A 15,106-nucleotide genomic window follows, 5' to 3' on the forward strand; every position below is an offset into this window, starting at 1 on the left:
CTACCAGTCCTATTTGGTATGGGTCCCATGCACTTTCTAGGATGGATTGCACAGGTGATTTGTAAGCAATCGCCTTTGTGGACTAATTGCATTTCCCTAGTAGCCTACCAATAAAACAAAGTCTGCTACCTGCTTTGCCAGTGTCCTTGCCGGAGTGATGACTCACATCAGATCACCAAAGTTAAGCCCTGTCTGGCTTGGCTAGCATTTGGATGGGTGATCATCTGGATTTGCTGAGTGCTGTTGGCAAGTGCGGTGCACTCAGACCTTGTGAGGACAATTGAAGAGCTACTTGATTAAGAACTAGCAGCATTTGTCACATAAACTGACAGTGGCCAAGAGAGCCATCTGCTGACTGCAGGTCCCTCCATAGCTGCATCCAGTGATGCCTATCAACTGAGGATGACATGGCAGTCAGTTGGTACCATTGGGCCTTCTGAGGAATTTAGTGTTAGTTTAGCTACGTGCTTTACCACAACTGAGTCTACTAAGTGTTACACCCAAGTATTTACTTGGTTTACAGATTCCAGCTGTGACTCACTAATATTATATTCATGGATACTACTTTTTTTATGAAGTGCGCAGTTTTTCATTTTGAACATTTAAAGCGAGCTGCCTGTCATTGCACCAATTTTGAAATCTTACCAAGGTCTGACTGAATATTTGTAAAACTTTGTTCAGACTGATTTCCATTGTAGGTAATTGCATCATAAGTGAAATGTCTTTGGTTACTATTAATAATATCCGCAAGATCATTAAAATATGACATGAACAGTAAGGGACACAACACACTTCCGTGGGGTACACACAAAGTTACTTTCGATGACTCTCCATCCAAGATAAAATACTGTGTCTTCCCTACAAAGAAATCATCAATTCAGTCATATATTTCATCTGATTCTCCATATGATCATACTTTATTACACTGCAGGAATGTCACTAAATCCAGAATGAAGTAAAATAAAATATGGAGTTCACAAGTTTTGGTACTAATTCCACTATTGTTCTTAACTTACATTAGTAATCTTCCAGCGACCAAAACACTGCTCAGAACTTGTAATGCTTGCTGATGGTACAATTGTATGACTTAAGAACACAAACTCAGCCTTATCATCACACCCCAAATAATGGCAGAAGAGGCATATCGTTGGTCCAAAGAAAACAGTTTATATCATAATCACTCAAGTATTCATATGCAATTTCAGCTAATCAAAAGTACCTCACTGATACTATTGTGTAGTATTTTTATTGGACCTACAGAAGCAGTTTGTCCATAAGACATTGGACAAGACAATTTATATGTGTGCAGATGAAAGTGATTTCTATGCATACATATTTAAAACTACAAATAATACACACTTAAAAATTCTCTAATGAAGTAAAAGCAATCCTGCTATAAATATGACTTTAATGATTTTCCAGAGGTTTTGAGCTTAGTATTTGTTTTTATATTTTTGGGAAGTTTGCTGTAAGGTTAACATTAGTTATCATACACATTTCTTGTCCTCACTCTGGGTATTAAGGTAAAATGAAAGCAACAAAAATGTACATTGAAGCACCAAAGAAACTGGCGTAGGCATGCTTATTCAAATACAGAGATATATAAACAGGCAGAATACTGCGCTGTGGACAGCAACACCTATATAAGACAACAAGTGTCTGGAACAGTTGTTGGATCAGATACTGCTGCTACAGTGACAGGTTATCAAGATTTAAGTGAGTTTGAACGTGGTGTTACAGACAGTACACGGGCGATGGGACACAGCACCTTCAAGGAAGGGATGAAATGGGGATTTTCCTGTACAACCATTTCACAAGTGTAACATGAATATTGGGAACCCGATAAAACATCAAATCTCCAACATCGCTGCAGCTGGAAAAAGATACTGCAAGAATGGGACCAACGACAACTGAAGAGAATCGTTCAGCATGACAGACATGCAACCCTTCCGCAAATTGCTGCAGATTTCAATGTGGGCCATCAACAAGTGTCAGTGTGCGAACCATTCAATGAAACATCTTCGATATGGGCTTGCAGAGACGAAGGCCGACTCGTATACCCTTGATGACTTTACTACACAAAGCTTTACACCGTGCCTGGGTCAGTCAACACTGACATTGAACTGTTGATGACTGGAAACATGTTGCCTGGTCGGAAGAGTCTCATTTCAAATTGTATTGAGCGGATGTACGTGTTTAGGTATGGAGACAACCTCATGATTAGGTATGGAGACAACCTCATGAACACATGGACCATTCATGTCAGCAGGGGACTGTTCGTGCTGATGGAGGCTCTGTAATGGTTGGGGCGTATGCAATTGGAGTGATATGGGGTCTAGATAGGACTCTGACAGGTGACACGTACGTAAACATCCTGTCTGATCACCTGCATCCATTCACATCCATTGTCCAGTCCAACAGACTTGGGCAATTCCAGCATGACAGTATGACATCCCACATGTCCAGAATTGCTGCAGAGTGGCTCAGGGAACAATCATCTGAGTTTAAACATTTTTGCTGGCTGCCAAACTCCCCAGACGTGAACATTATTGAGCATATCTGGAATGTCCTGCACATGCTGCTTAGAAGAGTTCTCCATCCCCTCGCACTCTTATGGATTTATGGACAGCTGTGCAAAATTCGTGGTGCCAGTTCTCTCCAGCACTACTTCAGGCATTAGTCGAGTTCATGCACATCGTGTTGCGGCACTTCTGTGTACTCATGGGGGCCCTACACGATATTAGGCAGGTGTACCAGTTTCTTTGACTATTCTGTGTAGAATAATCAAGTAACTCAGTTCAGCATGTCTTGCACGTAGACACGTCACACATTGTATTGACTTGAAGACAGTGATGTTAGCTTATTTTGCTTATTTTGATTTTGCAATGTTTGTGTATTTCTTCTGTGGGAATTAAATATAACTGAATAAAATGTTTATGCAGCAAAACCAAGCTGTAACAATAATGTGCAAAGAGAATACTCCATATCTTGCAAAAGTCTGCTCAAAAATGTTAGTTTCTTACACTTGCTACTCACAACCCGTACTCCCTTATGACAATAGATACTAATAACAATCTGCACCAGTGGAGTTGTGATTTAAAGATGCAAAATAAAAACGTAATTTCCGCGAGGCTTACTTTTCAAAATTTCAGAGTGGGATCTTGTATTCTAGTGAAAAGGTTTTCAGCACAGTACCATCATACATAAAGGTAAGGATTTGTTAATACATATTAATTATAAACTTTTTATTTTATCGTCTCATCTGTTTTATTCAGCAGATGGCCATTAATGTGTGTTCATGTTACTAGGAGGCCAATTTCACATGTTTGGAATCAAATAATGTGAATCTCTGTGAGAGTGAGTCTTTAACTGTTTGCTGTGAGCCACTAGTGTGTTGTTCAGCTACTATTTGGGCCATGTCTGGTAAGGTAGAGCTTGGGCCACTGCTTGTTTTGCCAGCAAATGTTGTTGTTGTTGTTGTGGTCTTCAGTCCTGAGACTGGTTTGATGCAGCTCTCCATGCTACTCTATCCTGTGCAAGGTTCTTCATCTCCCAGTACCTACTGCAACCTACATCCTTCTGAATCTGCTTAGTGTATTCATCTCTTGTCCTCCCTCTACGATTTTTACCTTCCACACTGCCCTCCAATACTAAATTGGTGATCCCTTGGTGCCTCAGAACATGTCCTACCAACCGATCCCTTCTTCTGGTTAAGTTGTGCCACAAACGTCTCTTCTCCCCAACCCTATTCAATACTTCCTCATTAGTTATGTGATCTACCCATCTAATCTTCAGCATTCTTCTGTAGCACCACATTTCGAAAGCTTCTATTCTCTTCTTGTCCAAACTATTTATCGTCCATGTTTCACTTCCATACATGGCTACACTCCATACAAATACTTTCAGAAAATACTTCCTGGCGCTTATATCTATACTCCATGTTAACAAATTTCTCTTCTTCAGAAATTCTTTCCTTGCCATTGGCAGTCTACATTTTATATCCTCTCTACTTCGACCATCATCAGTTATTTTACTCCCTAAATAGCAAAACTCCTTTACTACTTTGAATGTCTCATTTCCTAATCTAATTCCCTCAGCATCACCCGACTTAATTCTACTACATTCCATTATCCTCATTTTGCTTTTGTTGATGTTCATCTTATATACTCCTCTCAAGACACTGTCCATTCCATTCAACTGCTCTTCCAAGTCCTTTGCTGTCTCTGACAGAATTACAATGTCATCGGCGAACCTCAAAGTTTTTATTTCTTCTCCACGGATTTTAATACCTACTCTGAATTTTTCTTTTGTTTCCTTTACTGCTTACTCAATATACAGATTGAATAACATCGGGGAGAGGCTACAACCCTGTCTTACTCCCTTCCCAACAAAGCAAATGTTAGTGAAAGATGAAATTTATACTTGTTTTATCTTATGGCATATTTATCACATAGTGTTCATTTTATGCTGTATTGTAGAATGGTGCAAAAAGAAAATGTATTAGTATTAATGTAATAAAAAGTAATCTCTGCTAACTCAGTTTGAGCTGGACGCCTCCAGTGTGTGTGTGTGTGTGTGTGTGTGAGAGAGAGAGAGAGAGAGAGAGAGAGAGAGAGAGAGAGAGAGAGAGAGAGAGGAGAGAGACTAAAGATATGACCTAAAATGTATGTAATAACGTTTCATTGAATGCAGAAACCTTTGTCACAGGTATGGCATATGAGCATCAAATCAGTCCATCAATTACTGACCCAGAGCTTTCGTCATCACTGCCAGGTCTTGATGGTGCACCAGGTTTCACTGCTATGAATGATGCCAACGTACCTGCACATGACAGCAGCCCAGCCATAGAAGGTGAAAGAAGCACATGTCCAAGTAGTATGCTTTCAAAAAAATTGAATTGAAGTAGAACCTAATAGATGGTGACTATATCATAATGTATATACACACATACTAGCACTTAATTATGTCTAAACTAAGTGCACACACAAGTCCACACTTTAATGCATATGCTGCTTTCAAAACCATAAGTTGCATTGCCAGAAATGTAGAAACATAGGAAAGAAGGCAGTGTGTCATGAAAATAGTAATAAATAAAAGATACGGAAGAGAGATTAAACATTTGCATACAAACTAAGGTGACAACCTCTAAATCAGAGCTCATAATACTGTTTTAACATTTTTCAGATGGTCCATCTGGAGCATTCCCAGGAGTAGCAGCAACACTGGAGTCGTCTTCCTCAAGCAGTTCTGTTCTGCACGAACCCACTGTCTGTGCACAACTTCTAAATTCTCATCATTATGCACACCTAACCAAGGGACCTGATGTGGCTGCATTTGTATGCCAAGTATGTTGTTTCTCTTAGTTTGAAAATGTTACAATTGATGAGATTCTGTCAAAGATCTGTTTGGGATGTAAATTTTTGGGCTTATTCTTGGACTACAAATTTTTATGGAACAAGCAGGTTGATCATGTATGAAAAAAAAATTAACCCAGTCTATATGTATTAACAAAAGTATTACATACAATTAACATACATGTTAAAAATTGAAATGTGGTGTCACACTTTGCAAATCTCACTCTAATAAACATATATAAGTACAATAACAATACGGAAAGTATCGAATGCTACTCATCACTTAGAGGAAGCGGTAATCGGAGACAGGCACAATGAAAAAGATTGCTAAAATATTGAAGCTTCCAGGCAAAGTGCTTCTTTCAAAACAGAAAATACACACACGGGCCACTGTCTCCAGGTATTGGGACCTATCTATTGTTTCCACGTTGTTATAATATTAGAAAAGGAAAGTTGCTACTCACCATATAGCGGAGATGCTGAGTCTCAATAAGTACAACAAAAAGATTCACTCAATTATAGCTTTCAGCCATTAAGGCCTTTGTCAGCAATAGACACACATACACACACACACACACACACACACTCATACAAACGCAACTTGCACACACGTCTGCAGTCTCAGACACTTGAAACCACACTGCGAGCAGCAGCACCAGTGCGTGATGGGAGTGGTGACTGAGTGGGGGTAAGGAGGAAGCTGGGGTGGTGAGGGGTTAGGGAGAGTATTATGGGAGTGGCGGACAGTGAAGTGCTGCAGTTTAGACGGAGGGCAGGAGAGAAAATGGGGGGAGGGGGGGGGGGGGGTTAAGTAGAGGAAAGGAGATAAAAAAAGAAATTAAGATACTGGGTGTGGCAGTGAAATGACAGCTGTGTAGTGCTGGAATGGGAACAGGGAGGGGGCTGGATGGGTGAGGATAAGTTGAAGCCAGGAGGATTCAAGAACATAGGATGTATTGCAGGGAAACATCCAATTCAGAAAAGCTGGTGTTGGTGGGAAGGATCCATATGGCACAGGCTGTGAAGCCGTCATTGAGATGAGGGATATCTTGTTTGGCAGTGTGTTCATCAACAGGGTGGTCCACTTGTTTTTTAGCCACAGTTTGTTGGTGACCATTCATGCAGACAAGGCAGCTTGTTGATTGTCATTCCTACATAGAATGCAGCACAGTGGTTGCAGCATAGCTTGTAAATCACATGACTGGTTTCACAGGTAGCCCTGCCTTTGATGGTATAGCTGATGTTAGTGACCGGACTGGAGTAGGTGGTGGTAGGAGGATGTATGGGACAGGTCATGCATCTTGGTGTATTACAGGGGTATGAGCCATGATGTAAGGGATTGGGAGCAGGGGTTGTGTAAGGATGGACGAGTTTATTGTGTAGGTTTGGTGGACAGCGGAATACCACTGTAGGACGTGTGGGAAGGATAGTGGGCAGGTCTATTCTCATTTCAGGACACGACGAAAGGTAATCGAAACCCTGGGGGAGAATGTAATTCAGTTGTTCCAGCCCTGGATGGTACTGAGTTATGAGGGGAATGCTACTCTGTGGCCGAACTGAGGGACTTTGGGAGGTGGTGGGAGACTGGAAAGATAAGGCACAGGAGATTTGTTTTTGTACAAAGTTGGGAGGATAATTACAGTCAGTGAAGGTTTCAGTGAGACCCTCAGTATATTTTGAGAGGGACTGCTCATCACTGCAGATGCGACGACCATGGGTGGCTAGGCTGTACAGAAGGGACTTCTTGGTACGTAATGGGTGGCAACTGTCGATGTGGAGGTATTGCTGGTAGTTAGTAGATTTGATATGGACGGAGGTACTGATGTAGCCATCTCTGAGGTGGAGGTCAATATCTAGGAAGGTGGCTTGTTGGGTTGAGTAGGACCAGGTGAAGCAAATGGGGGAGAAGTTGTTGAGGTTCCGGAGGAATGTGGATAGGGTGTCCTCACCTTCAATCCATATAGCAAAGATGTTATCAGTGAATCTGAACCAGGTGAGGGGTTTAGGATTCTGGGTTTTTAGGAAGGATTCCTCTTGATGGCCCATAAATATGTTGGCTTAGGATGGTGGCATGCAAGTGCCCATAGCCGTATCCCAGATTTGTTTGCAGGTAATCCCTTCAAAGGAGAAGTAATTGTGGGTGAGGATATAGTTGGTCATGGTGACTAGGAAGGAGGTTATTGGTTTGGAATCCATAGAGTGTCTGGAAAGGTAGTGTTCAATAGCAGTAAGGCCATGGGCATTACCAATGTTAGTGTAGAGCGAGGTGGCATCAATAGTGACGAGCAGGGCACCGTGTGGTAAAGGGAAAGGAACTATGGAGAGTCAGTGGAGGAAATGGTTGGTATCTTTTATATGAGAGGATAGGTTCTGAGTAATAGGTTGAAGATGTTGGTCTACGAGAGCAGAAATTCCATGCTGTTGTTATTCCATCCTGGATTTTCTGTTGTTTGATATACAAGCATAAACAATATTGGATGAATTGTATACAGTTAAACACCAATGTCTGCCAATCCTAGGGGACTACTTCCTTCAGTATGTGGATTGGGCAAGGCAGCATCAGGAGGTGAGGTATGTCCCGTTCTGCAATCACCCATTGTATACAAAACATATCCAAGCATCGCTATGATGAAGTTGCAGTTGTAAATGAGGTACCATATAACACTGATTTGAGTATCTTGTTTTGATAGTATAAATTCACAGTATAGATGATTGTCCTTTCCCTCAAGATTTGCTCTTTCTATTTGTACAACTACTATTACAAAACAGTAATTAATTCATATGTATTAGAGTTAGGCAGTTCTGGCAACAGGTCAGTTGAATATAAAATTAGGGAGATATTACAAGAATGGCTGCAGAGTACTGCTTCGAAGAGTCTTAGCTCTGCAGAGTACTTGAAGCTGCAGTTAACAAAATTATATTTACAAGCGATGCAAAACAATCTACTGTCACCCAAGGATCAGTGGTGAGTATGTACAATTAACACTTTATCATAACACTTAATTGAAATGTATAAGCGATAGGGAGTAACATATAGTCAACTATTACGTATCCTAGCAGAAACTGGCTTAATTAAATTGGTGACCACTCAGTAACAGAGGGAAGTTGCAACTTCTACTAAACAAAATGCAATTTCACATTGGTTTTCATCAGCATTGAACGTTAATTTTCATCAGTATTGAATGATCAGTTCTCAGCCTGATGAAATAACAGTTACTGACAGTCAGTGTAAAATGAGTAGCAAGATTTTTATCTGAATTGAATCAGCAGAAAGAATATTTAGAAATCATAATGTCAAGCAATTCATAACCATAAGCTGATGAAAATTGCAGTAGTGTAAAAGAAGAACGACTTTTTGCTTGCTGCATGTTAAGTTTTTATTTGACTTATGCACACAGGCACATTTTGCCATACTTACAGGGCATCTTTGGTGGGTGTCCTGAAATATTACATGCTTTTTTGTCATTTGCAGATGCGGGTTTGCATATACAGGTTGTAAATTTAAAACAGTTCAGTATTATAATAAAACATAAAGGTACTTACAGTTCACCATCTAATTCATTGTTTATAAACCAAACAGCTTTCTCTCATGTGTCAACTGTTTGCAGAGTGAACACCAAGAAAACTGCAAGCTTTCAACCAGTTTGCCACATGAGAGAAAGCTGTTTGTCTTATAAACAATGAATTAGATGCTGAACGGTAAGTCCTTTTCCATTTTAGTATAACAATGAAATGTTTTAAGTCTGTAACCTGTATATGCAAATTATAACCTATATGTGCAAATGAAAATGCTTTATAATACATTAGCACACCCACTGAAGATGCCTCATAAGTAAGGTGAAACATGTATATGTGCAAAAGTTAAATAAAAGAACTTCATGTGCAGCAAGCAAAAAGGCATTTTTCTCTTAAAGTACTGCAATTTTCATACAGCTGCTGCAAAAATGGCCACCACAAGAAACTTGTTATATGCTGGTGATAATCACTATTAAAACAAATCTATCTCACTACTTAATATCTACAGTAATATCACAAACTAATTAATTAGCGACACACTAACAGGAGAGACGACATACAGTGATACACATTCAGGGCCAGAGAATCTAAATTAAGATTCTCAAAATGATAAGAAGTGTGGAGACTCTTAGTACATTTGGGCTATCAAAACAGTTTTGTTAATAACCTTCTACCTAAGTGGTTGTCAATGTGAGTCAGGGATATTGGTCTAGTAATTTCTCTGCTTCATCACAAGTATGTGATCAAGAAGGAAGATAATTCCTTCATTAATAACATCAATAGGATTTTTCAAGACTTAAAATAGCAAATAGAAAAAATGCAAAAGTGAAATGAGAGTCTGTGGCACTTAGAGATTTTACAACAATGCATAGCAAAGGCAGAAGAGATGAGCTTGAATGAGGTACAATAGCTTGATAGTGACATATGACACTTGCATGTGTAGGAGTGGTGTTTGCAGCCAGCTGATTTGGTGACAGTTCTGAGCTTACAGTAGCTTGTAGTGCACTTATAGGCTTGGTATGCATCATAGCAAATGAATACATGTTGGAAATTCCACTAAGAAACACCTGTGTATATTCCCATTGATTTCTACTACCTGAGGCATCTGTTTTGTGTTCTTCAGTGGAAAACCAGAAAGATAGTACAAATATTTATAGTTATAGAAAAACCTTGGAGGTATTATTGTATTGGTTGTACTGGTTGGGAAAAATCTGTCTGACAGTGTTTCAACTAGCCCAATTGTAGGCTTGACATTAATGTAAAAATCAGTTAAAATCAACAAAATACAGTTGTTAAAACCAAGGATTTTGGTTTCACAATCAAAAAGAGGAGTAGTTATACTGTACTAGAAAATAGAAATACTGTTGGATAACCAATCCATATGTGAAATTGTGGCTATCTGGGAAAATAGTCTCACTGACAAGTTGAGTTATGTTTTGAAGAGGGCTGTTTCCCAGAGGTACTGAAATATGCTGAAGTCAAAACACTCTTCAAGAAGGGATCAAGAGAGATCATGAGAAATTATAATCCTCTCTTGATTCTGCCAGTCCCATCTAAAATATATGAAAAATTTGCTGTTGCACAAATCCAAAATTTCTTTGCAAAGTATTCTGTTATTCTAGACAATAAATCTGGTTTTCATCAGGGGAACAGTTTCACTGAGAAAATAAGTACATCATTAGGCAAGAGAAATAAGGTGGCGGGAATTTCCTGTGACCTCACAAAGGTCTGATTCTGTAAATCATGCATTGCTTGTTTACAAACTTGAAAAGTATGGCATTAGCTGCAGTGCCCTACAACGGCTTCAGTCCTACTTACCCAACAGAAAGCAAAGAGTTAGCATATCTTCAAATGGCTCATATTATTTTTCTGACTGGAAAACACAAGGCTCCATATTAGGCCCAGTCCTATTTCTCTTCTATGCTAATGACTTACCATTAAATATCATCTCCCCACCAGTTCTGTTTACAGATGATACTTCTGTCTCAGTTGAAGATCAGGATTCAGAAAAAATTCCCAGATCTGTGATCAGTACCTTAGAAACTTGGTTTCAGCTATATGGGTTGAATCTAAACATATCTAAGACTCACGTGATGTGGTTCAAAACCAAATAGTCAAAATGTGAGCAGATTAAGATTGTATACAACAACCAAGATATGGAAGAAGTTGACTCAGTCAAATTCTTAGGTTTAAATGTAGATAAAAATTCGAGCTGGCAGGCACACATCGAATACCTGGCAAACAAACTGAGCAGCTTTGCATTTGCAGCAAACAGCAAACTGCAACTGACATGGACTCATGAAAAGTAATGTATACAAGCTACTTCAAATCCTTTATGAGGTTTAGTATATTGTTTTTTGTGGTAACTCAACAAACATAGTGTAGATACTAAAAAATACAGAAAAAAATCATTCAAAATATGTCCACTGCAAATCAAAAATAGCCATGTCAACCATTATTTAGGAAACTTAAAATATTAACTCTGCCACCCTTATACATATATGAGATTATTATATTTTTGTAGACCAGGCATGAATTATTTGAGGGAAACCGTGAAAAGATACTAGAAACAAAGAAAATTTTATGCTCCCTACCCACTGCCTCAAACTGTATGCCCAGGGACCTCATTACATGGGAATGAAAATTTGTAATAAATTAAAAGGGAACAAGTTGATGCAGATGAATTTAGGTTCACTTAAAAGAAAGCTATATGAGGTACTGACACTGAAGTGTTATTACTCAGTGGATGAATTCACGCAGGACAAACTGGAAATTTTGCACTGGATACAATGTGTTAGATATTCCAAGAAATATCCTTATAGTGTTATTATTTATTGTATTGCTATTATTTATTAATGTAAAAATCATTGTAACTGTGTTATAAATTTTTGACATTTCTCCTGCACACAAACCAAATGGCTTGCAAATGTAAGTCATGAGATGAATAAAACACAATTCACAATACCGTCCATCCTCAACAAAAGATAGTGCTGCAGCAGAAAAGGATTACCTGGTTATAATTGATATCAGTGAGTCAAGGTTCAGCTCAAGGAACACATGGATCTGGGTCATTTATTATGCCTATAGGATGTTTGTATTATCATGAAATCTCATGGACAACTAAGTACCCTCCCAGACAAAGAGGAAAGCAGTGGATACACTGAAAAGTACTGTATTACACAAGGCTTTGTAGAAATCACAAGAATACTATGAGTGGCTGTATTATTATCTAGCTCTTCGTAAATTACTCCTGCTAGCAGATCAGAATTCAAACTGCCGTTTCCTTTACAAAAAACCCATTAGTTGAAAGAAAGCTCTGTTATTTCTCATGGCTGCCACTACAGAAGTATTGCATGGCATCACATCCTTCTCCAACATTTCCACTAATGTGTGTATGTTGTCACAAAGCTATACTGTGTTCTTTTGAACTCTGTACTAGTACATTTACTAAAGCATAGTAATTTGTTATATTGACCATTGTATGATAAAGCTAAAATTATTGATTTCATTCACTACAGGCATCAAACATAAAAGGGACATATTCATCAAATAGAAACAATAACTATCTGAGTCTCTTTCTCTCACACCTGATAGCTGCTCAGTCCTTAGAATGAAGGTGATACAGAGGTGCACGTAAACACACTGCCAACTAGTGTGTGGCTTCAGGGCACATGGCTTTGTTTTTTGAGTTTTGAGTGCTGTGTAAGCTGATTTCTGTTTGTCACTGCCATATTGTCTCTGATAAAGTTGCAGTCAGTCAAAGTGTTCCGTGACTATACTGCCTGACAGCTATATTTCTGCATTGATTACACTGGACTTGCATTTGGGAAGAAAGTGATTCAGATCCCCTTCCAGCTATTTCTGTAATTCTCCTGAAGCACTTAAGGCGAATGCTGGGATGGTTCCTTTGAAATGGAATGGTCGATTTCGTTCCCCATATTTTCCCAGTCTGAGCCTGTGCTCCATCTCTAATGACCTCATTGCCAACGGGACATTAAAATGCTAATCTTCTTTCCTTTAGCCTTGTCTCATGAGGTTAGTCATAACATTTTGTAAGTCCCTTCCCTAAGAGGGATGAGCTTCTTAGTCCCAAGCAACACCTATTGTCAAGGCTTGTAGTCCGGAAGTCTCAAGTTCTTTTGACTCTATTTAACTTGGCTAGCAACAGCAATGGCAACACTTGCCTGTATCTGTCCTGGTCAGATCTCAAGCACTGGAGCAGATGTTTCATTGCTGTAGCAATAATATCTGAGGGAAATTTATCTAACCTGAATGATGAATGCATTTTGCACCCCTATACCACCTCAAACGGAGTGCAGCCAATAGATTCAAGCTCTATAGTATTATGATGACACAATGCAGGGGAGCAGTCTGTACCAGTGTGTATGGATCTGATTCATGTGATATGACATCATTTTGAGAATATATTTATGGACACGCTCTATGCGGACATTACTTTTTGGATGGAGTAGTTCACCCCTTCTTGATTTTTAATAATTTGCAAACTTATGTGAAAAGAGATTATAAGAAATAACTTTCTTCATCTGTTTTGATGGTTTCAGGGCTTCCAAATTCAAACTGAATTACATCACAAAAGCTTTGGCAACTGTTGCTGCAGTCACATCCCCCAGATGAGCCATAATTAAGAAATGGGGAAAGTAACCAATAATTGATAAAACATTTACTATTTTGAGCTGAAAAAAGGGACAACAAAGTCAAAAGGTTTAGTGCCTCCTTGAAGTGTTTGGAGAGGAATTTTTGGTTTTACATATTATGCCCTTTGTGCAGATGATACACAAGACCATTTTTATCTTTCAACAGCACCAAGTAGGCCACCAGCACAGTGAGACTATGCTTGCCTTTGTTGCATTCTTCTCACAGTGGCCTGCTTATGTACTACCATGTAACGGATGGAGAATTATTTCTCTAAGGGCTTTTGGAATAACGTGCCGATTGTCCTGTGGTATTTTATGATAAAATACTTTATCAACAACCCAAAAGTTGGGCAATGCTGTAATTTGCTTGCATTCTTTATCCTCTTACTGCTCTTTCTCTAGTTCAGCTATCAGGACTTCGTCGGCCTGTGTATACTGAACTTTCCAACTCGAGGAATCAGCATTTCAGTGAAGCTCTCCTAGCTTGTGCCTCACTGAGTAGTCATGTTCACTTAACTTCTAGGCCCGTCTAGTTAGTTCATTACCAGAGCCACTTCAGTGTGGCATAATCAGTCACACCCCTAAACTTTCTCCCATATAAGTACCATTTTTAATAATTTACTCTGTACACGAGAGCTAATAGCTCCTTCTCTATTCCACTGTAGTTAAGGTCACCTTGGTTAAACTGCCTAGACGTGTACCGAATAGGGCATTCAAATTCCTTTTGAACTTGACAAGAACACACCCAGTGGCACAATAACTGCCATCACAGGAGAGTATAAGTGGTGTCTAAAAATTGGGGAATGCCAAAACAGGTGACTGGGTTAGAATTCGTTTCAATTTTCACTGGATGGTTCACACTCAGGGGTCCCTGTAAATACTACTCCCTTCTTTATCAGTTTGGTGGCAGTTTTGGCATATTTCAGAACAAAGAAACTTTTGCAAGCCCTGAAAAGATTGTAATTCTTTCATGTTATCAGGGCAGGGATGTCTTTTACTGTGCCAGTTAACTGTGGATCAGATCAAACTCTCCTGATCAAAATAATACTTACATAACCTTATTCCAGACTGAGATTTTCATTTTTTATGTGCGATAGGAGAGCCCTTAGTCACTGCATGTGTTCCTCTAGGGAACTGGAAAACACAATGATGTTGTGTAAAAAAAACTAGGGACATTGAAGGTTTCCATCCCCTCACCAGTATATCCACAGACCATTAAATGTTGCTGTATCCGAAAGGTATCCTCAAATACTCTTAGTGCCTTGTTGGCACTACAAATGCAGTTTTTTCATGATGTGTTGGGGCAATAGGTATCTGTTGATAATCAGCTCATATCTGAAGTTGAGAAATATTGTTAATTGCCAAAATGGCCCAATGTTTTGTCAATTCTTGGGAGTGCATAAGTGTCTGGCATGGTTACTTTGTTCAAAACTCTCATGTTGATGCATATTCAGTACTCTTTTCCTCCTTCTTATGTACTTTTAGGAATAATCATGATAGGCAAAGCCCAAGGCTTGCATGACAATTCTATTGTCCCAGTGTTCTGCTATTCCCAAATCCTCTCTTCAACAACAGGTTGCA

At 39.2% G+C, this 15,106-nt stretch overlaps 1 protein-coding gene across 3 annotated transcripts in view; it reads left to right on the forward strand.

Annotated features, from left to right (window-relative positions):
* LOC124619381 (neutral and basic amino acid transport protein rBAT-like) overlaps positions 1-15,106 on the forward strand; it is an 84,065-nt gene that overhangs the window by 24,673 nt on the left and 44,286 nt on the right. For all 3 annotated transcript variants that reach the window (XM_047145717.1, XM_047145720.1, XM_047145719.1), the window contains exons 3-4: positions 4,708-4,851; positions 5,185-5,345. In XM_047145717.1, coding sequence (XP_047001673.1) covers positions 4,708-4,851; positions 5,185-5,345 — 305 coding nt within the window. The remainder of the gene's footprint in view (positions 1-4,707; positions 4,852-5,184; positions 5,346-15,106) is intronic.

Source organism: Schistocerca americana, chromosome 6 (genome assembly GCF_021461395.2).
Source record: "Schistocerca americana isolate TAMUIC-IGC-003095 chromosome 6, iqSchAmer2.1, whole genome shotgun sequence".
NCBI classification, from domain to species: domain Eukaryota; kingdom Metazoa; phylum Arthropoda; class Insecta; order Orthoptera; family Acrididae; genus Schistocerca; species Schistocerca americana.